This window comes from Ictalurus punctatus, chromosome 10 (genome assembly GCF_001660625.3).
Source record: "Ictalurus punctatus breed USDA103 chromosome 10, Coco_2.0, whole genome shotgun sequence".
Classification (NCBI taxonomy): domain Eukaryota; kingdom Metazoa; phylum Chordata; class Actinopteri; order Siluriformes; family Ictaluridae; genus Ictalurus; species Ictalurus punctatus.
The window spans coordinates 7245753-7273714 of NC_030425.2; the positions used below are offsets into that span (position 1 = coordinate 7245753).

The 27962-nt window shown below is 39.5% G+C and overlaps 1 protein-coding gene across 1 annotated transcript in view; it reads left to right on the forward strand.

The window, feature by feature from the left end:
- Nucleotides 1-6699: 6699 nt before the first annotated feature.
- Nucleotides 6700-27962, forward strand: part of pcdh17 (protocadherin 17) — a 72625-nt gene continuing 51362 nt past the window's right edge. Inside the window, exons 1-2 of the mRNA XM_017478789.3 lie at nucleotides 6700-7371; nucleotides 8135-10901. Of these exons, the coding sequence (XP_017334278.1) occupies nucleotides 8400-10901 (2502 nt within the window). The 5' untranslated portion in view covers nucleotides 6700-7371; nucleotides 8135-8399. The remainder of the gene's footprint in view (nucleotides 7372-8134; nucleotides 10902-27962) is intronic.

Below are 27962 nucleotides of genomic sequence, written 5' to 3' on the forward strand. Positions count from 1 at the left end.
CCTGTAGGTTCATTCTGTACAACATCGAGAAAATCAGACCCTATCTCACCAAACAAGCTACACAGCTACTAGTTTAGGCTCTTGTTATCTCAAAACTGTACTACTGCAATGTACTACAACCGGTTCTCCCAGCCAGCTCCATTAAACCTCTTCAGATGATTCAGAATTCAGCAGCATGCCTTGTTTACATCCAGCTCAAAAGGACCCATGTCATACCCCTCTTCATCTCCCACCACTGGCTTGCTGTAGAAGCTCAAATCACATTCAAGGCCTTGATGCTCACGTACAAGACCTTGTCTGGAACAGCAGCCCCCTACCTCAACACTCTCCTTGAGGGTTTACGTTCCCTCACGCAATCTGTGATCGATTAACGACTGACGCTTAGTAGTGCCTGGTCAGCGTGGCTCAAGGTCCCTTTCCAGAACCTTCAAACTAACTGTTCCTCAGTGGTGGAATTTGTAAGTCGCTTTGGATAAAAGCGTCTGCTAAATGAGTGAATGTAAATGTAAATGTAAATGTAAATGTAAATAATAATAATAATAATAATAATAATAATAATAATAAGTAATTTACTACTGGCATGACTTGCTAAAGGGCTCTAACCCTTTTTTTTCCTGAACTTGAGTTACTGTTTTTGTCATGTTTTTCTGCACGTTCTCCTCATGCCTGCATGAGTTTCCTTTGGGTACTGCTTTATTCCTTTATTCATCTCTTGAAAACATGCCTGTAGGTGGATTGGCTATAATAAATTGCCCCTAGGTATGAATAAGTGTGTGTGTGTGTGTGTGTGTGTGTGTGTGTGTGTGTGTGTGTGTGTGTGTGTGTGTGTGTGTGTGTGTGTGTGTGTGTGTTTGTGTGTTTGTGTGCATGGTGAACTGCGATCGACTGGCGAACCTTCCAGGGCGTATTCCTGCCTCATGCCTTTCCAGGGTATATTCTTGCCTTTGTGTATGAATCCACTGTGATCCAGACCAGGATAATGTGGTTACTAAAGATGAATGAACGACTTGTATGTTCATCCTTACCATGAAAAAAAACAAAACAATAGAAACCCTCATCAAATTGTAATGGTTTTAATGGTTAAAATGGGAATTGTATTGGTTTTAATGGAAACTAAAATGGTCCCTATGAGTCTGTACTGGTAATTTGTTGCATTTTATTGGCGGCATGCTATGTCTAGTGGATACCATTATGGACCAATAATGATAAAGGTAATTTGTTTATGGTTGCCTGATGGTTTGTAATGGTATTTGTAATGGACACCTGTGAATTTCTGTGTTGGTTTCTTTTTTTTTTTCTTTTTTTTCTTTTTTTCCAGCAGGGGTTACATATTGGTTAAACCATTTTTCTGTTTTTTTTGCTTAGGTAAACTAGACACAGTCATGTTAAGAAAACTGCCAGCAACTGTACTAGAATACATTAGGAGAAGAGGAGATATAGGAGGGGTGGAGGTTAAACAAAATATGTTATATTAGTCATGGCATTAAGTGGATCACCTGAAAGCATTGCCGTATAATGAATGCAGCTTTGGTATTTCATGTGAATGTGTGGATCAGACTAAAGCAGGGTCTGTCCTTCGGCAAGCATGTCCTTGTGTTGTTCAAGGGGGTTTGCAGAATGTCAACATCACAGCCATCCACTACACAGACATTTAATGTTTTAAAGCATTTGAAGAAATTAAGCAAAGGATTTGAAGTGTGCACACATGTGAAGCACTTGCAAAATACAATACAGAGACTTGTGTCAATTACAAACTTTACAAAATCAAATCTGTGTTATTACATAAATGGAATTGTTCAGCCCATAGTTGTACTAGCAATTTGTTAAAATGAACTAATACCAAAGAAATCTTTGCGCATACCTTGTTGTCTTTAAATACAATACGCCACCAACGATACGTCACTTTTTCTAATATTATGGTTGTTTCACAGTAAATATCTGTATTGCCAACTGCATACCTGTTTTATACTTGTTTTTATGTGTTTTAAATAAAAACATTTGAACCAAGGTCTGTCGCTCTCGATATAGGGGGAATACAATTAGAAGGATTTCTACCTAATAATATATTTTACAATTAAATGTTTTAGGTTGAGTTCAACAAGCATAAAAAAAATCACTTTATAAATGTATCCATTTCATTTTAACTGTATTTGATCAAATTAAGTTGGACAAACTCAATTACATCTCGTTGCATGAATCAGTTTTTTTTACGAGTTGGGACTATACATATTTATTGGATGGAAATCCTGCCCTCAATTAAACTGTGTTCATCCAATGAGTTATTTCTGAGAGTGAAAAGAGAAACTTGCTCCCAGAACTAGCCTTGAAAGAAAAATTTTAATTTAATAAAATGTTTTGTACTACATACAACTCTCATTTACATAGAAGGGACAGAAGGAGAGAAACAGACAGAGAAAGAGAGAGAGCGAGAGAGAGAGAGAGAGAGAGAGAGAGAGAGAGATTTCATATAGCCTGTCCAGAGCACAGCCGCTCGTTCGGTCTCATTACCTGAAGACAGACTGTCGCCATTAAATTGAAATTTAATTTACGAAATTGCATTTTAATGTGCGTATTCCCTTCCATCCGTCCAAATGTGGTTCCCGTCACTAGTGTGTCCTAAGGACATTTAATTGGGCTAATAGAGAAGCCTATTAATAGCAGAGCTTACAGTTTCTATACTATTTCATTAAAACCCTTATAATGTGCTGATGATGTCTAAGATGCAAGACAGAGTAAGAATACCTTATACGTTGCTTAAATATTTGACTTTTACTCTTTTTCTGTAACAGTCATGTCAAGGTCTCACCAAATTATTTACTAACTAACCAAGTTGTTAAACAGACGTCAACACAGTTTATCAGACCAAGATTTCACAGTGAACAGAAAGAAAACAATCAAGATGACAAATAAGTAGTGTATCGTCAATGATCCCTCTTTATCCTCCTGAATCAATTCGCATGCATTCTTGTCAAGGATGTAGTGCTCTGAAATGAGGCTGAGTAGGAAATATTAGCAGTGCGACACTAGCGAATGTGCCTCCATCTCCACATAATCAAAGGACATTAGAGACTAAGGAGCTTCAAACGGCCTGCATTAAACAGACAGCATTATAATGATATGACAAAGGCGAAGCGTCTGAAGAAAATGAAAGCATACTGTGTGGAAAATACATAATGAGCTCTGGTGCTCTGGTCAATTCCACTGCTGCCCATTGGCAACTCTGACCCTGCTTCTGCCCAGCTACTGAGCCTGTACTGGTTCATTAAAGCATGGTGTCAACCCCACTGTGGTACAATGCTTATCTAAAACAGAATGCAAAGGTGCAGAACAACAAGCGATCAGAACTAAAGGGTGTCTTGAGCAAGGCTAGGAGGCACATTGTTCCCCTGGAGTGCTTATTCAGCAAAGGCTTGATCAAGAAAGAACTGGAAATATTGAGATTTTTACATTTTACTTTCTCTTACTCAGGAAAAAAAAAATCTAAATAATTTTCTGTTATATTCAGTTACACTGATATATACACTTACACACGTAGTAGCCCTTTGTACACTCAATGTCAAATGCATTAACACTAAAGCTCCTAATCTTGAGAAATTAATTCATACTAGGAACTGAGGAGCAGTGTTGCTAACTTAAACACTTTGTTTGACAAAAGAACCAAATGACAAATTTATGGACTTTTTAGCAGATTTTAGCAACTGTGCTGCACTCAATACAGTTTTCCAGCTCATATCACAACTACGGGTTATAAGAGTTGACAGAGCAGGTTCGAACTAATCACTAGCAGTGTGAAAGGTCTTGATAAGTTGTGCTTATGCGAGCCTATGTTCCCAAACAACCAATCAATGATCACCATTGTCCCAGATGACCTATCACTGATCATCACTGACCCAATGAACTATCACTGATCACCAGTGTTTCCAATGACCTATCACTGATCACTACTGACCCAATGACCTATCACTGATCACCACTGAACAATGGCCTATAACTGATCACCAGTGTTTCCAATGACCTATCACTGATCAATACTGACCCAATGGCCTATCATTGATCACCAGTGAACAATGGCCTATCACTGATCACCACTATTTCCAATTACCTATGACTGATCACCATGCTTCCCAGTGACCTATCACTGATCAACATTGTTTGTCCACCTGCATGCTTCTGTGTTCCTATTTTTAAACTCTCTTCTTGGCTATATTTACAAAGGACAAAAGTGAACTGTTTCCTGGCTGTTCACCGAAACTGCTTAATTTTGTATGTTTTCTTAATAGATATGAAGATACTTTTGCATATATATATATATATATATATATATATATATATATATATATATATATATATATATATATATATATATATATATATATATATATGTGTATATAAAGTTTTAAAAAATGTTTGTGGTACACTGACCAAAATTCTTGTTTCTGTAAGTAATACATTAAATTACAAAACAATGGAAATTATTATCTTGTGTTCTGTTCGTTTTCTATTATCTTCTATTTTATTCTTCAGTGTCTTCAGAAGTGTCCTCAGAAAACCCTTCTTCTTAACGTACAACTTTTTGATATGTAAGTCATTAAGAATTTGCTTGAGCTTGTATGAGAGTATTTTGCAGACAATATTCAAAAGCAATTGCAAACTGTATTTGCAATTGCATTTCCTACTACTGGATGCATAAATTGTGACATAATTCAAATGAAAATTCAAATCATGTATTAACGTTTACATTTTCATTTACACAAACGTACAGTTTCTGCCAAATTTCAGATGGAAACACAAAGTTTATTTGCAATTGCATTTCCCGTGTGTTACGCGTTATGACCCTGTCATATTGAAATAGCAATAGCAATTACCCCGTTTGCTATTTAATTTCCTGTGTTGCGTATGGAGTCTGACAATATCCAAACGGAATGGCAAATACCTTTGCATCTGCATTTCCCATGCCTTACACAGAAACCTGTGTTGAGGCGGGAGTATACTATGGGGCGTGTTTGTATTTGGCAGTCACACTCAACCGCATTTTAGACCGGCTCGCGGTCACCGGAGGTTCACTGTAAAAAACAAATATACTAGGATACAGTTCATTATTACTATCAACTAAAGAGAGAAGATTTTTAAAAATCTGTTTATTTGATTTGATTTTTTTTTTTTTAAAGAAATGGGTTTTACATGAGTAACTCCTACAATCAAAAAGTCACTGAATTTTAATTATTTTTCTTTTTCTTTTTTTTTAACAACAACAACAAAAAAAAACACCTTATTTTCAAAATTGAGTTTTGAAAATAATCTCTTATATGAACAATGGAATATAATATAGTGGGAATAATAACATTTGTTAAGTTTCATTTCTATTTGTTTACAGAAAAATGTAGCAATAAAAACAACTTTTTTTTGTTTTTGTTTTTTACAGCATTTTGCTGTAGATCTAAGACTAACCCTGGGTTTTATGTGGTGTAATAATGTTTATATAATAATAATTGTTTATATCATTAATAATTATTAATGAAATATATGCTATAAAAATAAATAAATACTGTATACATACTGTATCAGAATACTGCAATACGTTAGATATCCTGTGAAGTAGATGACTATAATCTTGGTCGAATGTTACACAGTTGCCCAGGTCATGCAATTTTTAGACGGTCCCTTACTGACTTTATCACTGTAACGTGCTGGTAAACTGCGTTTCTGAGAGATAAGCTTCAGGGAGATTTAACGGGATAAAAATTTTAAAAATGCATTCAATAAGCATTTTGTCCTTCCTGTGTGTTTATTTGTTGAGAAATAGAAGAGAGAATCTCGAATGTGCAGTGAATCTCCGGTGACCGCGAGCCAGTCTACCACTAGAGGGCAATGATGAGCTGAATGAACACACCTCTTGGTCTGCCAAATGTCCAAAGTCTGCCTGGTAGTAGACACTCCTATGCAATACCATTCACAGCAATGTTTGGTAGTGTTGCACTTAGTACATACTATATAGTGAGTTTTACGACATATGCAAATTAAAGATTTTTTTTTTTTTAAGTTTGTGTATGAGATCGTAATGTTAATGAAAATAAAAGGTCAGTGTTAGATGGAATCATAGAGGAAGCAGACTGAGAAAGTACAGTCATACATACAAAGCGGGATAAACTACAGATGTTTTCATCTTTTATTGACGTGAATGTATTTATTATGCTTATTTATTTATTTCTTCATAAACATCTCACACACCCTGCACGCAGCAATGTGCATTAATGTGAATTAATGTTGGGTTTTTTTTTTTAATGATAATAATATGTTATAAAGATACAGTTTTGCTTTAAAAGCCTTATTGGACACAACAAACAGGCTCCAGTTGTAAACTATGCTCATATATAGAGCAGCTTATATAGGCAGTGACCGTTATAACGAGGCGTGAAGTAAACAAACAGCGCCTGAATAACGGACATCATCATCATCATCATCATCATCATCATCCGGATTTCAAATCCCGCACGGCGAGTGTGAGATTTGAAATCTGGTGCCTGTTCCAGGAGGGACGTCCCACTTGGTGCACCGGTCGCTTAACTCCGCCTCCAAACACCGAGCGCGTGATTTGATTGGACAGCAATCCGGAAGCCACATCCCCCTCCTTCATGTATTGGCTGGCAGCGGATCTGCAACGACCTTTAATGCACAGTGTGAAAGAGTGAGTTTAGTCAGAGTGAGCCGTTGAGGGGATGGAACCGGCAAAACCGGGCCAGAAATCAGAACCACACTGTTTTTTTTTTTTTTTTTACAGTTATCGTGACATGACTGGGGATCTGTTCAACCGGGCCCACGGTATAGAGATCAATATCTATCAGTTGGCTTTCTGCTTTTTTTGTGTTTGTTTGGTTTCATTTTTGACTGGACGTCCGTGTTAGGAGCAAGGACGCGCAGATCTGACGGCGATGCGCCGTGTCACAGGGCTCCCTACAGCGCAAACGCCCTTTGTGGATCTATATTCCGTGGCTGGGGCCCCAAAGCTCTCATAAAGATTCTTCAGCGGAAGCCCGGTGACTCACTGCATGCTGCAGCCGCGAGCAGAGGGGACTCACTGCATTCTAATAGGAGGAGAGACGCGGGAGAGAGGACTCGCCTCGGTCCTATTACACACACACACACACGCGCGCGCGCCGCGCGCACGCACACTGCTGGAGCACTTTGTACCCACATCCACGCACTGTAGCGCGCGCTGGACCTCTCCGTGGCTTTCCTTGGCTTTTTTTGCGCATAAAAAGGATGTAACCTGGCTTTTTTTGTGTGTGGTTATTGGGTTATTGTGGTTTGGTTTTTGGGTTGTTGTTATTTATTTATTTATTTTTATTGCCTGGACAGCGCGCTGTGTGTTGGGTAAGTGTGCATTTCTAATTTTTTCTATGATGTGATGTGATGTGATGTGATGAGATGAGAGAGAGATGTCATGTGCGCTTCAAACCCGAAGCAGGACTTGCTGCTGTGTCACAACCCATGCAACAGATTTGTTTTTATTTGTAAGGGGGTGGCAACCTAAATATAAAAGGAAATGACATTATACTATAGAGCAGAAATGGTGAGCGCGCGCGAAAGGGTTATTTCTTTTAACGCATCTGTATTCATAGTGTTGCCTCAAGACAGACAGGTACAGATGGGGGCCCCAGTTAAGCCTCTCTTTGTGATAAAAAAAAAAAAACCTAAACAAAACAAAACACGATTAGTAGGCTTTATACACATGAAGTGTGAGCTCAGGTGTGTGTGTGTGTGTGTGTGTGTGTGTGTGTTTGTGTGCGTATAGTTCAGCTCGTGCGCATTTATTTTGACATTCTAGTCCTGTACGCGTTGTTAAAACATGATAAATAAACACACCGAGCTGTGCTTAGCTGTAAAGCGTCCGACGCGTTTCAAGGTTACATTATTTACACGCTGTTCACGTAGTTCGCTGAGGAATGAGGAATATATCAGATGCGCTTTTCGTGAGGATGGGGAGGGGAAAAAGCCGCATTTTAAAAAAAGCACAAAAAAAGAGAGAGAGAGCAGTTTTGATTTGTGGAATATTCAATTATTCAGGAATCATTTCCGCAACGATTTGCAAGAAATACGTTTCCGACAAACAGTTTATTTTTTGTGTGTTTTGCAGGTGAGAGGAATCACAGAAAAAGCTGCTCGGTCGTGGAAGCCGGATGGTGGTGATCCAGCGCGCGCAGGCTTTCAGCAGAATATCAATTAGATGTTGAGCCGCAACGCTGCTTGTGGAAACGTCGAAGAGACTGTTTGACGGAGGAAAAGACCGCAACAATGTCTTTGCGCATTGTTTCACAATGAACAGACTTGTAACCGGAGGTGTGAATTGTGAGATCGCTTGACGGATCAACAGGTCGCAAGCGTAAAGCGCATCTGGAGCCATGGCGCTCGTGTCGAGAGGAATGCACCTCTCTGCTTTGTCTTTCCTACTCTTATGGGCGCAAGCCCTGACATTGAAAAACTTGAACTTTACGATCTCCGAGGAAAAGAACCAGGGTGTGATTGGAAACATTGCCAAAGACGCAGGGCTTGAGCTCAGAGAGCAGGGCAAAAAATCCAACTTCAGGGTGCTGGAGAATTCAGCTCCACACCTCATAGATGTGGACCCTGAAAGTGGGCTGCTCTTTATCAAGCAGAGGATTGATAGAGAAACACTGTGCAAACGAAACCCTAAGTGCCAGCTCTCTATGGAAGTGTTTGCCAATGACAAAGAGATCTACATGATTAAGGTAGACATACAGGACATAAACGACAATGCGCCCAGCTTCCCTTCTGATCAGATCGACATCGATATTTCAGAGAATGCTGCCCCTGGTACCCGCTTTCCCCTAGCTGCTGCCTATGACCCCGACACCCGGGAAAATGGCCTTAAAACATATCAAATCACACGAGATGATTACAGCATATTTTCTCTGGATGTGAAGTCTAGAGGAGATGGAACTAAATTTCCTGAACTGGTCGTCCAAAGGTCTTTAGATAGAGAGGAGCGCAGCCATCATACTCTAATCATAACTGCCACAGATGGAGGAGAGTATCCAAAGTCAGGTACAATGCAAATCAATGTGAAAGTAATTGATTCAAATGACAATAGCCCTGTTTTTGAGCAGTCCTCTTATGTTGTGGAAATTCCCGAGAATTCTCCACCAGGCACATTGTTGATAGATTTAAATGCCACTGACCCCGATGAAGGAAGTAACGGGCAGGTTACCTATTCTTTGAGTTTTTATGGCTCGGATAGAATCAAAGAATTGTTCTCAATAGACCCCAAAACAGGTGTCATAAAGATTCAGGGGAAAATCGACTATGAGGAAAACCCAATTATAGAAATTGATGTACAGGCGAAGGATCAAGGTCCGAATCCTGTTCCTGGTCACTGTAAAGTCACTGTTAAAGTGCTTGACAGGAATGACAATTGGCCATCAATAGGCTTTGTGGCGGTTCGTCAGGGGGCAGTTAGTGAAGCAGCACCCCCAGGGACTGTCATTGCTCTGGTGAGAGTGACAGACAAGGACTCTGGCCGAAATGGGCAGCTCCAATGTAGGATTTTAGGCAATGTACCTTTCAGACTTGAGGAGAACTCTGACAATTTCTACACAGTGGTGACCGATAGACCGCTGGATCGAGAAGTGAAGGATGAATACAACATTACAATCATGGCCAAAGACAGTGGTAACCCTCCACTGAACGCCACAAAGTCTTTTACAGTCAAAATACTGGATGAGAATGATAATGCACCACGGTTCACAAAGATGGTGTACCTCCTTCAGGTGCCTGAAAACAACATCCCAGGAGAATATCTTGGCTCAGTTCTGGCTCATGACCCAGACTTGGGCCAAAATGGCACTGTTTCTTATTCCCTCCTTCCATCTAACGTGAGTGAGGAATCCATTACTACATACGTGAACATCAAACCTACTGATGGAGCCATTTATGCCCTAAGGAGTTTCAATTATGAGCAGACCAAATATTTTGATTTCAAGGTCCAGGCTAAGGACTCAGGTAATCCCCATCTGGAGAGTAACACTACAGTACGTGTGAGTGTACTTGATGTCAATGACAACATCCCAGTCATTGTGCTGCCACTGCTGCAAAATGATACAGCAGAGATCCATGTCCCACGCAATGTTGGTGTAGGCCATGTTATTACGACGGTGAGAGCAGTGGACAACGACTTTGGTGAGAGCGGCCGCCTTGCCTACGAGATCTCAGATGGCAACGAGGAGCACCTGTTTGAGATTGATTCTGTGACCGGAGAGGTGCGGACAGCTCAGCCACTGTGGGAGGAGGTGTCTTCTGTTGTGGAGCTCATCATCAAAGTGACTGACCATGGAAAGCCCACGCTCTCTGCCATGGCCAAGCTTGTGGTAAAGGCATATTCAGGACCCCTGCCAGAGGGCGAGCCGCGGATCAATGCTGAGCAGCATGGCTGGGACGTGTCGCTCCCTTTGATTGTCACACTCAGCGTCATTTCTGTCATGCTGCTGGCAGCCATGATTGCAGTCGCCGTCAAGTGCAAGCGGGAGAACAAGGAGATCCGCACCTACAACTGCCGCATCGCAGAGTACTCACACCCACAGCTGGGCAAGAGTAAAAAGAAGAAGATCAACAAGAATGACATCATGCTGGTGCAGAGTGAGGTAGAAGAACGTGACACCATGAACGTGATGAATGTAGTGAGCAGCCCCTCGCTGGCCACATCGCCAATGTACTTCGATTACCAGACACGTCTTCCCCTCAGCTCGCCTAGGTCCGAGGTCATGTACCTCAAACCAACAGCCAACAACCTCAGCGTTCCCCAAGGACACGTGGGTTGCCATACAAGTTTCACAGGGCCTGTGACTAGCACCACAGAGACACCGGTTAACAGAATGTCCATAATTCAGGTACGCAACGCTGTTTATATTTTCTTTTCTCATCACCCTGTCCTTCCTGCTTTTGCTTTCTCTGACTCTGTCTTGCCCTGTCTGTTTAGATGAATAAGTGTGTGTATGCAGAGCAGCTGGCATGAAGGGTGGGGAAGAGGGGGAAATGGGTAGGGGAGGTAGGAAGCGGGGAAAGGTGGTGATATGTAACATTACTCACTCCCGTTCTTTATGTACTGCAAAGCCTACCTCTCTATACATGTTTGACATCCAGCTTTGCCCATATTGTTTAAGGTAATGCATTTTGGTGAATCGAACAGATAACATAATTCTATTACAGAGGTATTGTTTAGATGCACTTGTAGGTATAAGTGAGACACTGATAAGTAGACAGGCTTGGTGTGTTGCATTCATTATATGATTAATGCTTTACTGCTTTTGTTCATGAAGGGTACTCCACCAGTTCTGGCAAACAAATAGAGCTTCCATCAATCTCCAGCTTATTGTCTGTCTTCATTTATCTGGATGTGTAATTTTAATTTTAACATCTAAAGGTTTTGTTATGCACTTTTTTCTTTTTTTTAATCACAGTAACCAAATGATCTCTGCATCTCACTATAGTCGTCAATGGCTCAACCATAGACTTGTGCTTTTTGTAGGGGGAAATAAAGAGCTTTGGTGGATTTCTTCATTCCTCACTAATGCGTCTTTGTGTGCAGCACTTTGACTAAGCCACTGACAACTCCTGTGTCTCTGTTAATGCTAAGCCAGTTTCAAGGCATTTGAAATCTGTCGTGTCAAACAAGGCTAAAGTCTCTATTTTAAACACAGCTATGCCAGGTGCAGGCCTGCAGCCTTGTGAGATTACAGCTAGCTACAAGTAATTTACCTGTCGCTCTGTCTTTTCTCTTGCCTTTAATGTGTGCTTCTTATTAGATTTTGTGCTCACGTCGAGTTATGTTTTTTTGTGTCTAGTGATGTTTTACAGTGTGCTGTAGCTCTAACATATTCAGTGTGAAACTCTGAAATTTGCTTTCACTCACCTCATATATATATATATATATATATATATATATATATATATATATATATATATATATATATAGAAGTGTTATTGTGTCTGAAGTTGTTGTTGTAATCGGAGCATGTCAGGTGTAATTGAAATCAGTATGGATGAGAATGAGTTTGATGTTGGGGGTATTTCAGCAGACGCTAATTTGTGCATTTAGCATGTCACTGTTAGAGAGTGTCAGTTTATATGTGTGTGTTGTGAAAGACGTGTTGGTTTTGTTTGCAAGCTGAATGTGGGCGTTCCAGTCTATCATCGTGTAAAGTGTGCAGACTGTAGGTCAGCATGTGTGTGACCATTTATGATGGGACTAATAATAAGCAGAATAATTATAAATGCCTGAGCGAGCTGCAATTCATCATCAACAACCCCTGCATAGTACCTTTCTTACCACCTCTTCAATCTGCAAAATAAAATGAACATGCTTCAAACATCACACTCACCTTGACTGTGGTGAAGAAAGCACACACACACACACACACACACATACACACACACACACACACACACACACACACACACATACACACACACAGACACACACAGACACCCCCCCCCCCCACACACACACACACAGACACACAGTTTTTTGTATTCTGACTGCTGGATGCACATGGTAGAGCTTCTTCCATACATCAAACTGTGTGCTTTCTTTCTTTCTTTCTTTCTTCCTTTTTTAAACACCAAAATGATGGACGGAGGCAGGGCTCAGATCCCGTTACTGAAACCATAAAACAATCAGAGCCTGGCAAAGAGGGAGCTGGAGGGTGTCATAGATCTGAGAAGTGTTGTTATAGGAAACATGTCAGAAGGAAAAACTTTAAACCTCCCTAAATCAATTGAAGTTCACCCCACACTTCTGTCATTAGTGCTGGGAACCGACAGACTGACCAGCATAAACACACACACACGCCCTCCCTCAGCTCAAAAAAAAAAAAGCTGTAGAAGGGCACCTTAAGCAGCTCCTATTAGGCCCGGAGGCTTTTTAGTGATATTTTATAGCAGGGGGTCCAGGGGTTGGTAACAGCTGGCCACACCATGAGTGGAGCTTGCTTGAAATAAGCAACAATTGTGCGTGTGTGTGTGTGTGTTAAGGAGGTGCCACTGGCTGAATCTCTTGGTGAGCTGAAACGTCGTGTAATTTGCCTGGCAGTGCAGGAGCTCCATGATAACAGGATGGAGGATGAGTAATGGCACTTAATTGCGCTGCAGGCGCCCGGGCATATTACTTACTGACGAATCAAGGTTAAAGAGAATTATCCATGCAATCCCTCCAAGCCAAGAACAAGGGATTTCACTAATTTGTTTAAAAGTGGTTCATTTTTTTTTCTTGTTCTTTTCCTTACCTTGAAAATGTTCCTTTTCCACGTGCTATCCAAAGCTTGAATTAAAGCCAAGAGAGGATTATCTATCGGGGTTTCTTCTTGCATGCAACTTAAAACACACAGCTTATGGAAATGAATAATTCCACTTATTCTTAATGGGTTTAAATGACAGATAGTAAATGTAATAACCAGTAGATTGTGTTCATATTCCGGCTTATGAGTACGGACATGCATGTAAGCTGAGCTATATACATAGTACATGAGGTAACATGGCTATATAATTCTCCTCTAGGTGGCGACAGTCTGCCTAGAAAGTTTCAGAGATGGCTGAAGAAACAATTTGGTCTGGTTTTGATCCGAATATAATTTTAAATCAACTTCTACGGCGCAAGTAACACCTGTTTCATTGCTAGTTTGAATTGCATCGATCCAATTTATTCATCCTTATGAAGTACAAATCCTCCTGTGCTTCGACTGTAAGGTGAAATCCTTACACCTTATCCTGATGAAATCTGCTTTCTCTGCTTCAGTCACTGATGTTTTCTGGTTTGTCCTACAAGAAAAGGTCAATGGATACGCAGAAGGACAACTAAAGCAGACAAAAACAGTAATTTACTTAGTTTGGAGATGGGGGTTGTAAATATGAGGAAAAGGCTGGTTTGAGCGGTTTCTTATAGAGGTCATATATATGAAAGTTTTCCCTAAGGATAACCATGATTCATAGAATATTTCCTTCAATACAGTGTTCCTCTGATAAATAAGGGACGGTGGAAAAGTGAGACACTACAGCAGATTTACTTTGTGAGCTGATGTTATTGGTGAATGAATTAGGGTTCTTGTGATCTTGGTTTTGTCATATAGGGCAGTAAAATTTGCTGTCAGTGGCACGTGGGAGAAGCGATACACTGACAAACGGCTAGGGCTTGAAGACTCAATATGTGTCTACTAAGTGCCCCCCTTCGCTTGTCGCTCTCTCTCTCTCTCTCTCTCTCTCTCTCTCTGCCTGTGTCTGTTTGTGTGTTCTCTATATAATTCTGTGCGCAAGTGAGGGGCCGTGAGTGTAGCCATGCATGCTAATAGATATGTCCTTGCATAGAAACTGGATGCAGAGCAAAAGCTGCAGAAAGGCAATGCCTGAGGAGGGATTTTTCACTTTATTTGTTTATTTATTCATTTTTTTGCTTGGAGGGGGCATTGTGCATTATGTATTCCAGGCATGATTTAGTCACAGCGCTTCCTTTATAAGTGTACGACAGCCAACTGTTTGTCCTTACCATTCTAAGGCCTTTCCTCCCCTCACAACACCCCCACCACCACCACCTTCTCCTCTCCTCTCCTCTCCTCTCCTTTCCTGTGTGCCCCTCATTTTTCAGAAGGACTTTTTTTTTGCACTCAGGCTTGGAGATTTTTCAGCAACTCGACATAGTATAGAAAGTGTAGTTGCACTTCAGTGCACAGCCATTTTGTTTGTTTGTTTGTTTCTTGCACTGGATTTTCAAGCCCTCCAGGATTTCGTGAATTTGCGCTCGCAGATATGAGCGTAAAATCAAGCAAACTCTGCGATATCTGAAGGAGCTTGTAATTTTTCTACTACCTCAGATTTGGGCATAGACGTGACGTGTGACATCATCACAACACGCATTCAGCCAAAGCCCTCTTCGATTCACGTGCGTCGAACATGAGTACAGCTCAATGTTGATCTCATTTACCAACAAACATCACTGAGAAAGTCATGCAAAACAATTTTGTGCAAATGCTGTTTCGCCAGTTCAAGTACTTTTCCGCAAAAAACTCCACAGCAAAATCAGGTGTTTTGGCCGCAACAAAATCGAGCATTTTTGGCCGAGAGAGTCAGGTCAGGGAAGCAGTTAAAGAATCGGAAGGAGAAGTTAGAAAATGTTAGCAACTCATGATAACTCTTTTTCCTGTTTCTTTTTAATAGTTCCTTCTTCAATAGTATTTTGTATACTCCTTAATGTGGCACTATTGCATTAATGTTTACTGTGTTTTGATTATCTAAAAGTTTTTAGCAATTGTGAGATTATGTTTTGCCATAGTGCTTATCCCTTGCTCTCTCTCTTTCTGTCTGTGTGTGTGCGTGTGTGTGTGTGTGTGTGTGTGTGTGTGTGTGTGTGTGTGTGTGTGTGTGTGTGTGTGTGTGCGCGTGTCGGTCTCTCTGCTTTCCATCTCCTCCATTTGTCTGTGCATTAAACAGCCTCATTGTCCTGCCCTTGGTGTATTGTTCTTATTTCCAGATTCTGTGCTCCAGTGAATTATTGATGTCAGGTTTTTGATACACATATGCGAGATCAATGTGTTTTGCAGCCTACAAGGGAAATGCATCTGAGCGTCTGCATGAGTTACACTGTAGGCATTAGAGCATGCTTTAAACCCGCACCTTGCTTTTTTTTTATTGTTTTTCTTCTGATCCGGAGGTTTTATTTGCCACCTTGTTAACACTGTATATATTTGTGCGTGTGTGTGTGTGTGTGTGTGTGTGTGTGAGAGAGAGAGTGACTAGAGCATAGACATAGCATACTGATCCCTGGCTATATTTACTCCCTCATTAATAAATCAGCAGGTTTAGCCAATCAGACATGAATGCTGGGTGTCAGGATACTCTGAAATCCTTCATTACATGGTCTGTGAGCACAAGAGGAAAAGGTGTGTGTGTTTCTTATTCGTATACAAGCTTTTATAATTCCTTTTTAGATTAAACACACACGCACACACACACTCCCTCCTGCATTCATACCCTATTTATTTATGTCGCATGGTGAAATTATGACTCAAGTGATGATTTAGATACAAATTAGAGATGGTTTGAGATTAGCCTAGTTTTTTTTTTTATATAAAAGAAAATCCATTCTACTTTTTTTTTCTTATCTCTTTCCCTTCTTCCCTGCTTCCTGCTTCTTTTCTTTGTGTGGACCGAAGTGAGTGGAGACAAATGTAGCACGTAGGCTAGCAAGGGAAAAAAAACCTTGCCATTTTTACACATTCACACAATTAATTAGAGGGCTATAAAAAAAGTGCATGTCTGTGTGCTTAATACACAGGACATTTGTCGAGCTGCATGTATTATGTATGACAATTCTGGAAATCTAAGTCACGTTGTTGAATTATTTAGTGAGTTGTATAGCCCCATAATCTAGCTCATGCAAGTCTGCCAGGGTTTGAGCTGCGCTGCAAATCGGCAGGTTATTATTAACACATAACCTGATAGATCTTTACTAATCTCTGTATCTCTTCTCAAATGATGGAATCAGTCGGAAGCTGGCTATTGTGTCCAACGGTACACAGCGGTAGATAGAAGGACAGGATTTGTTAAATGAATGAGTAGAAGAATAAAAGATTTATTGAGCTAAGAGCCATATTTTTGAAGTGGAATACTTGTTTCATTATGAGTCTGAGCATCATCTCTACAGCCTGCTACAAAAGGCCTTCTGTTATAACTACATTGTCGAAGGCATGGAAGTGCATACTAGATAATGCTGTTTAATGCATTTGTGTATGCGTGTGTGTGTCTCAAGGTCTACAAGACATCGTTCTTGAAGGATAAAGAAATATTGCTTATTCAGTGTTGCATGGTTAGGTTATTTAATTACTTAAGCAGGCAACAGAAGCTATTACCGTAGACTGTAAACCAGAGTGAGAGAGAGATGTACCAGTGTGATGCAAGACCACAAAGCCTGACCCTTGAAGCAGGAAATACAAAAGTACTTAATTTGCCTGGTCAAGACATCTTAAGCTCTTGCGGTTTTGGTTTTCATACTACATTGTTTTCCTTTGGTTTTATTGCGACTCTTGGACACGTCAGACAGGTGCGATACAGGATTTACGATGTCGCGCTTTCCATTCTGCTTTTCATCTCAAAGGCTTAAAATTGCTCTCCGACAGCCTGCTTGTTTTTTCACAGGCTTTTGAGGTTTTGTGTTCTTCCATCGATCTTACAGTAAACAGTGGTTTTCTTCTCTCCTCGTACAACGCAGATGTTTGGAGAAGCGAGCCGCTGTTAGTCCCTGTCAATATTTGCTCCGGCTCCTCCACTCTGTGCACTATAACCTTAAACGCTAATGGTAGCCATGCTCAGTGCTGAAAGGCATTATTATTAGACTTGCAATAGATCATACTCTGGTTTGAGTTGATATTTGTTTAACAGGGGAACAAATAGAGAGAAAAAAAAACCTTTACTTTAGTTGCTCGTCCTGTAAGAATGTTTTATGTACTGCATGTTGCTTATAGTGAAAGTTTCCTTTCTCTACAGTTTAAAGGAATTACAACTTAGCAAGTGAAAATATTTCAAACATAGTCAAATGTATCTAGTATTTGGTATTATAAGATTCAAATGAACCAAATACACTTTCTTATTCCATTGGCAGATAATTTAGCTTCTTATTAGAAATAAATGCTTAAAATTAACTAAATTATCTGTCAATAAAAAAAAAAGTTTAAAATGAGGGAAAAATGTCTAGAAATAGGTTCAATAATCATATATTAGGTTTATTGTAATCTTATATTTGGTTCCACTGGACACAGTCGACTATATCCAAGATATTATCATTTGCTAAGATGTAATTTTTTTTTGTGGTACACATTCTGACATTGTTTATATTAAAAAAATTATGTACATCGGTCTTTGCTATGTTGTGAATCCCAAATATTGACTCCCTGGCTGGGTGTTACAAGTGTTCAAGCTGCAGAATTAGTCAATTTGACAATTGCTTGGATGATGGAGAACACGACTGGACACTCAAATCAAATTAGTGCTTTTCAGAGACCAGTAAATAGATAAGGATTATAATTTTGACCCAAGTTTAATGAACATTTAACCCTTCTGTTATGTTAGATAAAAATGTTACATCCATTATGTTATGGGTCAGAATGACTTCCACATTATAAGTACACACAAAAAACAGCAAAGAACAGCTTAAAACAGTAAACCTTTATTACAGCGTGTCCGAGACAAGCCATAAGAAGAAATATTTGCATATAAGTTCATGACCCTAAATGAGAAAAAGAGAGATTAACCACTATTTCAGAAATCTCAAATGTGGAAATGGGTAAAATTGACCTATAACATAATAGGAGGGTTAAAGGAAAACCCCACCCTGAACCATTAAATATGCTTGTATGGAAATATTTTTGGTGATTCTGGTATGAATTTATTGGTTGGTTGATGGTGTCGTTTTGTAGGAAAAAAGTAGAAAAAAAAGACCATGTTGATTAAAGAAATTTAAACTTAAAACATAAACTCCGACTTTGATTGCAAATAACTCTTGGATGCCGCTGAAGATCACGCGTTAATTATAAAGATTGAAGTTGTTTGGGGTGTATTTTTCCTTTACACTAGCACTTTCTGGACTAGGCTTACAAACAGTAAGAAGCCTTTGAAACTGTCCACAGTCAGAGATGAACAATTTGTTCACTCCATGCTGTGACCCCAAAACACACACAAAGCTGGGTTTTATGGTGCACTTTGCCTTGAGGGAATGAATAGAGGCAGGATGATGCTGAGCCTCCACTGCCTGGGTGGGAACACACAAGATTGTTCAATCACCAGCTGTGTTTTGAAGTACCATCCCGCTTCTTTATTATTTCCGAATTATGCTGGCGACTCAGCGGGGCATTCCGAACCCTCAAGGGCCCTTGGAATGCTTCTCATGGGCCTCCTTGAGCTTAATTGTCTAAGTGGCAGGATCCACTCTAGGGTTCTGTTTGTTTGGTTCAATTTTAGATTCTTTTGTCTTGAATGTCCTGTTAGCTAAAATACGCATTGGGTTCATTAATATTGAAAGACCAATAAGACCGAGGATGAATTTTAGTGTTTTTTATCTAATCAAGTGGAACTTTTTTGAGTGTTGGCAGTCGCCCAGATTGAACGCTGCCTCTTCTTTGAGTGCCCTCAGGTAAGTTCCTGTACTGGGGAGTGAGGGTCTTTCTTGTGAGAAGCCAACAGAGAGATCTGCTTTTTCACACAGCACTCATTTGACTTGCAAAACTGTCCTGTTCTTCTCCTTTAACTATAATAAAACATTTGAGGAACCGTCGTCACCCCTGATTATTTGACTGCAGATGTGTTTTGAAACCTGCGTTCACAAACAAACTCCTGCAAAGGGTGAAATCAATGGCAAAATTGGATTTCTGTGAATAGCAAATTCACAGACAGTTTTGCAGTCCTATATTTTATAAACCAAACTTATGTACCATTTTTGAATCATCATTCATATATACAGTCCAGTAGCTTACATCTTACCATATAGGTTTAAAGCTTACCAGATCTTTGACAGTTGTGACAGTTTTACAGTTTCTCCTGAGACATCTACAGAAATGATGCTCTTCAAAACGTTACAGCAGTACAGTCTTTGAGTCCAAAGACATCCCTCTTGAAGGATAATAAGAAGTATTGCCTAGCTAGTGTTGTAGTTATCACAAATTTATAAATGATGTATGGAAATTGTAAGTATACAGTATATAATTTGCAATCACAACATGGACATTGTGAAGATATAAATTAGGATTTATAGTTGTAATATCTGAGAATAATTGAGGATTGCGCTCACAATGACAGCTGGATTGTTATTAATCTGATTATGGATCAGTTATGGACTCATGATTACATTTAGGCACAATTGTTTTCCACAGAAAATGACTCCATATTGTTAGTGTGTTAAATGTTGATATAGTGAATGCATGTAATACTAAGCACATTGCTCACATACAGTCTTGAAAATTACGTATGTTTATGGAGCAGCCCTTGTCAAAAAATCCTAAAGGATTCCAATAAAAAAAAAAAAAAAAAAAAAAAAAACTTGTACAGGATTCTAATTATAATTTGTATAAAATTCAGTAACCACTGCTATAAGATTCCTATAGGAATTGTTTTATAGGACAAGATATAAATATACTGTAGGACCACTTCTGCATGATTTTTTAATGGGATCCATTTGGGTTCCTATTCAGGTCTATTTGGGAATTCACTGTGATAGTTTTAAGAATCCTACAGGTGCACTTTTCTACTTTATTTTTCTTTTTTTATGGAAAAAAATAATACTTTTTTGACTGTCTTGCAATTTGATTGAACTTACTTTTCAATATCAACTTTTACTTTTTAATCAACTATTACTAATGTTTATCTATCTGTTGATAGATAGATAGATAGATAGATAGATAGATGGCTAGATAGATAGATATTAGTAATAGTATAAAATTAGAAAATACTCTACTTTTGAAGAAAATCTTTTAGGATTTGAAAACTCCCTGAGCACCCTATGTAATTTCCAATTACATACTAAGAATCAAATAAGATCCGACTCGATAAACTGAAATTCCAATAGGAATCGTTGACAAGGGGGTTGAGTAAAGGTGGTATATCTCTTCACCTTTGATCACAATCCTGATATAGGACAGTAAGGGGATTGTGTCAGTGGGTAATTACAGCACAGTGGTTCAACTCAAGCAGTTGACCTTTTCTATTAGCACGATCACTCAGTAGCACTCTAGTGAGAGGTTTCTCAGGTCACTGCAGTTAAATCAATGGCCCGTCCAAATGTGGAACACGATTTGCTTTTCCAGTGTGCACTCATTTCTTTCCCAGTGTTCTTAGATTGCTGAGTGGCAGGACATGGGGGTAATATGAACCCAGTGACTGTGGCCTTGTCTGTTACACACATCGGGCTTGTCAGCACTTGTGTTTTGTACACAGTCTTATCTGTTTATGGTAAGTCTTGTTCCACCTCGCCTTTTGCCACTTGCTCGAGTCCCATCGTAAATAAAAGGTGCTTTGTTGCCATAAGATCACCAGAGTGACAGGACTAGTGAAAGCACAGCCTCAATAGCACCCAAATAGGTTTTTTTTTTATCTTAATATGAAAAGGAACAACAATTGAAAACATGTGTTCAAGTCGTTGAAGGGATTAAAAGTAAAGTACAGAATTTAAAGGAAATTTTAGTTTAAATGTACTGCTCAAATATGGAGCAATTGTATTTAATTTAATAAATTAGTAAAAAGGAAACCCCAAAGCACAGGCAGAACATGCAAACTCCACACATGCAGGAATCAAACCCTCAACCCTGGCAGTGCGAGGCAAATGTACTAACCACTAAGCCACCATAACACTGATGTAATACTTGATATAGCATTATCATATTATAATATTGCTTGCCTGAATCATATCCATTGGAGGCCCACCAATGGAAAGAAAAATAGAAATAGTTTAAAGGTGTATAGGACACGTATAGAAGCATTTTGGCATTAAAGCTCCCTGGTTTGATCCTAAAGTCAGGTTACTGTCTGTGTTAGGTTTCTCTGAGTTCTCTGGTTTTCTCCCACCATTATCCTAAGACGTACTGTTTTGGATACGCTGTGAATGTGTACTTGCATAGTGCACCATAATGGATTGGTGTCCCATCCAGGGTGCATTCCCAGCTCATGCCCATTCCTGGTATAGGCTCTGGATCCACCACATCCTTGATCAGGATATCGCGCTTACTGAAGACAAATGAATGGAAGTGTTATTTTCCAAATCAATATTTGCTTTTATTTCTTTCTGGAAGAGAAAAAAAAAACAAACCTCTTCCTTCCTTTCTATCTCCTGAGGAATGCTGGTACAACGGTAATAGACTGCCATACTGGCACTTAATGTTTTTGAGCGAGGGATCACTGGCGCCTTTTCAAAGTTAGATCCATCTACAGACTGGGGCGCTATGATTGATCCAGTGAGGGAGGAGTTTGTAACTCATTTCGTCTAGTCAGAGAATTGTTTTCCTAGCTGATAATTACAGTAGCTCCTTCTTTCTCTCTCTCTCTCTCTCTCTCTCTCTCTCTCTCTCTCTCTCTCTCTCTCTCTCTCTCTCGCTCCCCCCACACACACTTCATTCTTGTCATTTTAAATCAGCTGTGCAATGGTTCATGTCTGTGACGACCCAAGCCAGATACCTGATGATGAGATTATCCTGTCATCGACGTGAACTTTGTGAATTCTCTGCAATCGATCGACAAAAAGGCTGCTCAAAAGCGAAGAGTCACTCTAGAACAATGTTACATTTACCACAATGGAGAAGACAGGACATGTGAATATACACGTTTTCTCTCTCTCTCTCTTTCCTCCACCTTTTTCTCCAACCATTTCTTGAATAATCATGAGAACAGTGACCATTTTCGGTCGACACGGGCATGTATGTGTTCATAACAAACAGACCGTAGAAACTGCTGCTATTTATTAAGCTCAGTTAAACAAGAAGACCAGTCCATGACTGGTATGTCAAGGGGCAAAATGGAAAAAAGCAACAGAAAACAACCTTAAATGCTGAAGAGAGAGTGAGAGAGGGAAATTAGTGAGGTTCTGAGGTTTGCTTGCTCTCCAGGTTTCTCATTTGAGGAGGGATTCTTCTGTCTTTTAAGAGAATGTCAAGCGGCTTTATAGCTGTAGATTATATGTAGTTGTATATTTTGGGTTTTCCTGATTAATTCCATAGCCTGACTTTCTCCAACAGCTCACTTAAAAGACTGTGCAATGTTTCTGTGGCATTCTGGCACAGTTTAAGCAGCATGTTCTTTTTTAAGAACACACACAAACACATGCGCATGTCCTCAGTGTAGCAGGCCACAGAGAGTTGACACAAACAGTAGTTCTTTATTCCAGTTCTGGGTACCATGGACTCTGCACACGTTTTTCCTGCTCTGATGGCCCTGACACACCACAGTGTCGAAGTAACCACGGCTGATGGAGATGAAAAACCTTTCGTGAAATATTGCTTTCTAAATGCTTTAAAATCCACCTTCTTCAAGTTAAAACAAATCCAAATTTGGCTTCGTAGATGCTTTATTTCTGCCCTATATAGGATATAAAATGGTGGAGCCTAACGCCCTACCTCATGGCCTCATGAATAGTATAGACAGAGTCACAGAAAATTCACAACTGCTTATGTATATATGTATTTTTTTTACATGCTTTTCATTCAAACATCTCTGTATATCCAATAAAGACTAATGTATTGGCACACTTGACTGCGTTTTCATGCATAGCCAGTCATTAAGTAAATATTTGTTCCCGTTTATTTTCAGTAAACAGGAAAGTATTGTCAGCATTGTGTTTTGTGTGTGCACTGCCACTGAAACCAATTCTCTGACTCGTGCTTACTAGTTCACACTGTGAGAGAGAAATAAGGCAGCACCACACATTTCAACATTAAATTACAGTAGATATGCCTAGCTTGGTTTTCTAAAAACTTTTTATTTGAATTTTGAGTTGTATTTTACTTCTCCAAATGTTTAGCGCCAGGTTCGGATTTGTTTCCTGCACTGTTTTCTGTGCTGCAAGCAAGTGATACAATTCCCAGATCATGATCTAATCTATTTGTGCCATTTTCTCTGAATGAAAATGAACAGCTTTGCTCACCACAATGTTAAGAAAAACATGTATATTGAAACACATATGCATAATTAGTTGTTAGAAGTGAGTATTTGCTATTAGCTATTTGGCAGAAAAGCCTTTTTATATGCATCCATAAAGAGCAGACTACCCCGGTTACTCTACAGTAAGCCTGAGCAATTTTTTTGAGTCCCTTTTTCTCAGACGTCTGTCTGCTCTGTCATTTTGTATGGACTATATGTAATACGTTATTTCTAAAGTAACGTGAAATCATCCATACTGGCCCTTCCCCTCAATGTTTGGTAGTCTGTTACACAAAGTGACAAGACTCTGGAGGGTTTACAAAGATTGACCAAATCCACACCAGTTGGTCTACGACTACATCTGGCACCATCTCTGAGATGTTTATATAAATGTGACATACAAACATAAGGGAGGATTACGGGTTCTTTGACCTGTTGCACACACATATAACACACCCTGTGATTACTGTAAGCATCTTAGCAAAAGCTCTAATGCAGCATGCTTAATAAGAGTTAGGCCAAGTAGTATGTTTACAGAGACACCTAAGATTAAAAAAAGACACCTATGTGTCATTACTTCAACTGCACTTCCAGTTCAAGCTCTTCCGCTCTAGTTTAGAGCCAGTTATTTTCCGCAAATATCAGGTGTCTAGGTATCCAATGACTGTTTAAGCATCTGGGACCTTCTGCGTCATTTATTGTGTATTCTGATACAGTTTAAACAGTACAAAAAAAGGAGACTCATAACAGTTTATGAAGTTCTACATTTCAAAACACAGCAGGATTCAGTTATCTTTCTCTCTCTCTCTCTCTCTCTCACGATCTGTAATGAAAAGTTATGGTGGTGATAAGTCACGTTGCCATTGATTGTTCATCCGTCCATCCTTTCTTCCTTCCTTCCTTCCTTTTAGTGGTAACCTAGGTCCTCGTTCCTCATTCCCTGTAATGAATAGTTACGTCACCAGTGAGTCACGTTGCCATTGCTGAGTGTTAAGAGATGCTGTCTGAGTCAGGGGTATCGATTTTATGTACTTGCCATGTCCGCTCCACCTCACAAAGTCTTCCTCTCTCTCGTCTTCCAGTCTTATGTCAATAAACCTAGCTCACCATAGCATTAGAGGTGTGCATCTGGACAGTGGAAAGTGGCACTTTTACTTACATGCTGGAGGTCATATATGAAGAAAAAAGGTTCATTAGCACATGAACGTATTGGCTGCTCATGCTGTGCGATGCTAATTTGTTTGGGAAATAGAACCTACTAAAAATATTTGAAAATATCAGGCAGGCACAAACAAAAATAAAGACTGCAGGCAAGATTGGTCAGAATTCCTTTGGGAAGGATAGAAACAGGATTTAAAAAAAAATAAAAATAACAGTCTTGTGTGCATCTCTACATAGCAGTGAATGATGTGCTCCACCCTGTTGTTCAAGCCTCACCCATCCAGTGGACTGTTGTTTAAATATTTGTGGTTGTTTGTGTGTACTATGGGTCTTTTGTATCTGTGTTTCCACAGATACTAAACATTAAATCATGTGTCTTTTGCTCTGTAATACATTTCATTGTTTGTTGTGGATGGTAATGTTTGAAGGACAGTATACGATTCAAGGACTTTTCAGACCAGTCCCCTTCTGTGTGTGTGTGTGTGTGTGTGTGTGTGTGTGTGTGTGTGTGTGTGTGTGTGTGTGTGTGTGTGTGTGTGTGTGTGTGTGTGTGTGTGGGTAGGTAGGTAATGTGGCTTAAAAGCATTATTTGTGCTCATTGTACAGGTCTTCCTGAGGGAGACTTGGCCTGCTACCAGAATGGATGCGTAGGGAATCCAAAGGCTTCACTAGAGGCTGAGCTCTCAACAGAAACCTTAGCTCATTTCTAAATCACTTCATGCTTTTATATATCAATTACACACTGCTTATGCTGCATTGGAGTGTTACAGCACCACATGCTTTTACTTTCCTGTTTGTTTAAGTGCTCAAAATCTTTCAGTCCTGCTAGGTTACACAGCCACAGCCAGATCTCAGTGTCTTATTTACTAGATATCAGTGTTTACTGGGTTACATACTATTATCTCAATCTGGGAGCAAACTGTAATAATACTGTCAGAAATAACAGCATGGCCATGCAAAACACAAAAGATGTAGATCTGATCGAGTCAACATGCATTTTTCACCTCCGTATGTCCTTGTGGAAAAGAACAGCCTCCCTCTTGACAGCAAGCTTGCGTGCTATCAGATTACAGGATTATATTCTGTTATTTTGAAAGGGGAAACTGATTTTTTTTTTCCACCATACATGCATCTGCCGCACATCCTATCTCTGTTTACTGATCAGGGGTGGTTTTGGGCAAACTGTACATGCAAGGCAAGGATGCTTGCATATCTCTTTTAATCTGACCCTGGGATTATGTTAATCTTCATGTGTTTATTTGATGAAAGTAGGATTTGTAATATAAATTGTAGTTCACAGTATGAGCATGCATGTGTGAGATTAAAATAAATTACATACAAAGCCACAATTTAACTTATGTTATTCAATGAAACAATGGCTTCTTTTAAAACGTGTATCTAGTTTAGTTTGTAAGAGCAAGCTGGACAAAACACTATGGATTTTTTTTTTTAATTTAATGCCCGAATTTGCTCTTTTTCCAAAAGTTTTTAATAGCAAATTTCCCGAACCCATTCTCAGCACGGATGAGCTGATTTTGGTTTTGTGAAGGCACACGGTTCGATCTCCGGAATGATCAGAGGTTAATATTTTTGATGACATTTGATTTATTTGACAGAAGCACGTACACATCATGTAGTCTTGAGTAATCGGATGAGTGATACAGGCAACAGCCAACGGCAAAGCTATCCTCAGAGAAAGGGGATTAATTCTGTAGTTTAGAGCAGTAATCTGTTTTGTGCTGCTTAAAATACAAAGCATTTTGCGTGCATATATTCACTGATAGAGCACTATTAGGATTTAAGACCTGCTAAATGTAGGGCTTTTTTCAGTCCTGAATAATGCAGACAAGATTTGTGGCGTCTCTTTATAATTAATCCAGATGGATACCCTTCCTGACCACAAACGTCTGGAGTCGGGCAAAATACATTTGAGAGGAACCAATTAATTTTTCAAAATTTTTAACTTGAATGGGACAGGAAATGAATGGCCATGGCATTTAGTTCATTAAGGCCAGACGATTGATTGGCTTGGTAGCCGCAGGAAAGCATGCAACTGGTTAATTAAGTTTTATCACTTTGAAATGCTCCCGAGAATTGGCTTGATCAATGCCACTGCCACTGAGGCCCTGTTTACACTAGTGCGTTTTCGTTTTAAAACGGCGTTTTAAAATTAAAATGATCCTTGTCCATACTGGCATTTCCACTGCCTTTCAGAAACGATCTCCGTACACACTGCACGACCGAAAACACATGTCACATGACCATTCATGCACACTGGGCATGCTCATACAAGTGTAAACAATGAGCATGATGGTGAGGAAAAGCAAGGACGTCTTCATGTGGACAGTTGATGAGGTGGAATTTTTACTACCAATGACTACAATGGTGGGCAAAAATGTCGATTGGGAGTCATGTAAAAACAAATACGGCGACATACTCGACAGATTTAGGGAGCACTATCCACCACCGGAGGAAGCCATGGCAACAGGAAAGGATTATCTGCACAAAAAGGAGGAGATCACCAAAGGTATGTAGGTCTTATTGTTGATGTAATGTTTTGACTTTAAAAAAGTTGAAATCAGTAAATTTAAAAAGAAAATGTTTTCTTTCTCAGTCACACCTGCGTAATCACCAACATTAACCATAATCACCAAAAACCATTAATCACTAACATTAACCATAGATTTAATGTAGCAACACTAACAACTCAGAAACTTAGCAACTTAGAGGCACTGGTGCTACTGCTCACACATGTTAGTCTGGAGCCCTGTATATATATAATATTCATATATATATATATATATATATATATATATATATATATATATATATATATATATATATATATATATATATGTATGTGTGTGCGTGTGTGTGCCTTTATATAACTGGGTTGTGTTTTGTGTTCACAGGTCACAAGTCAATTTGGGGAGGATCACCGGCCACATTCGAATTGTCTGAGGGCATAGAAACCAGCGACATAGGACCAGAGGTCCCGGTCTCAGAACAGACAGGCGCAGAGTTGTCCATTTCCAGTGGAGAAAGAGTTGAAGAGGTTTCTGTGTCTGCAGATATGGGAAATCGACGCCAGAGATGCTGCATTACCCTGACTAATTACAGAAGAGTGATGC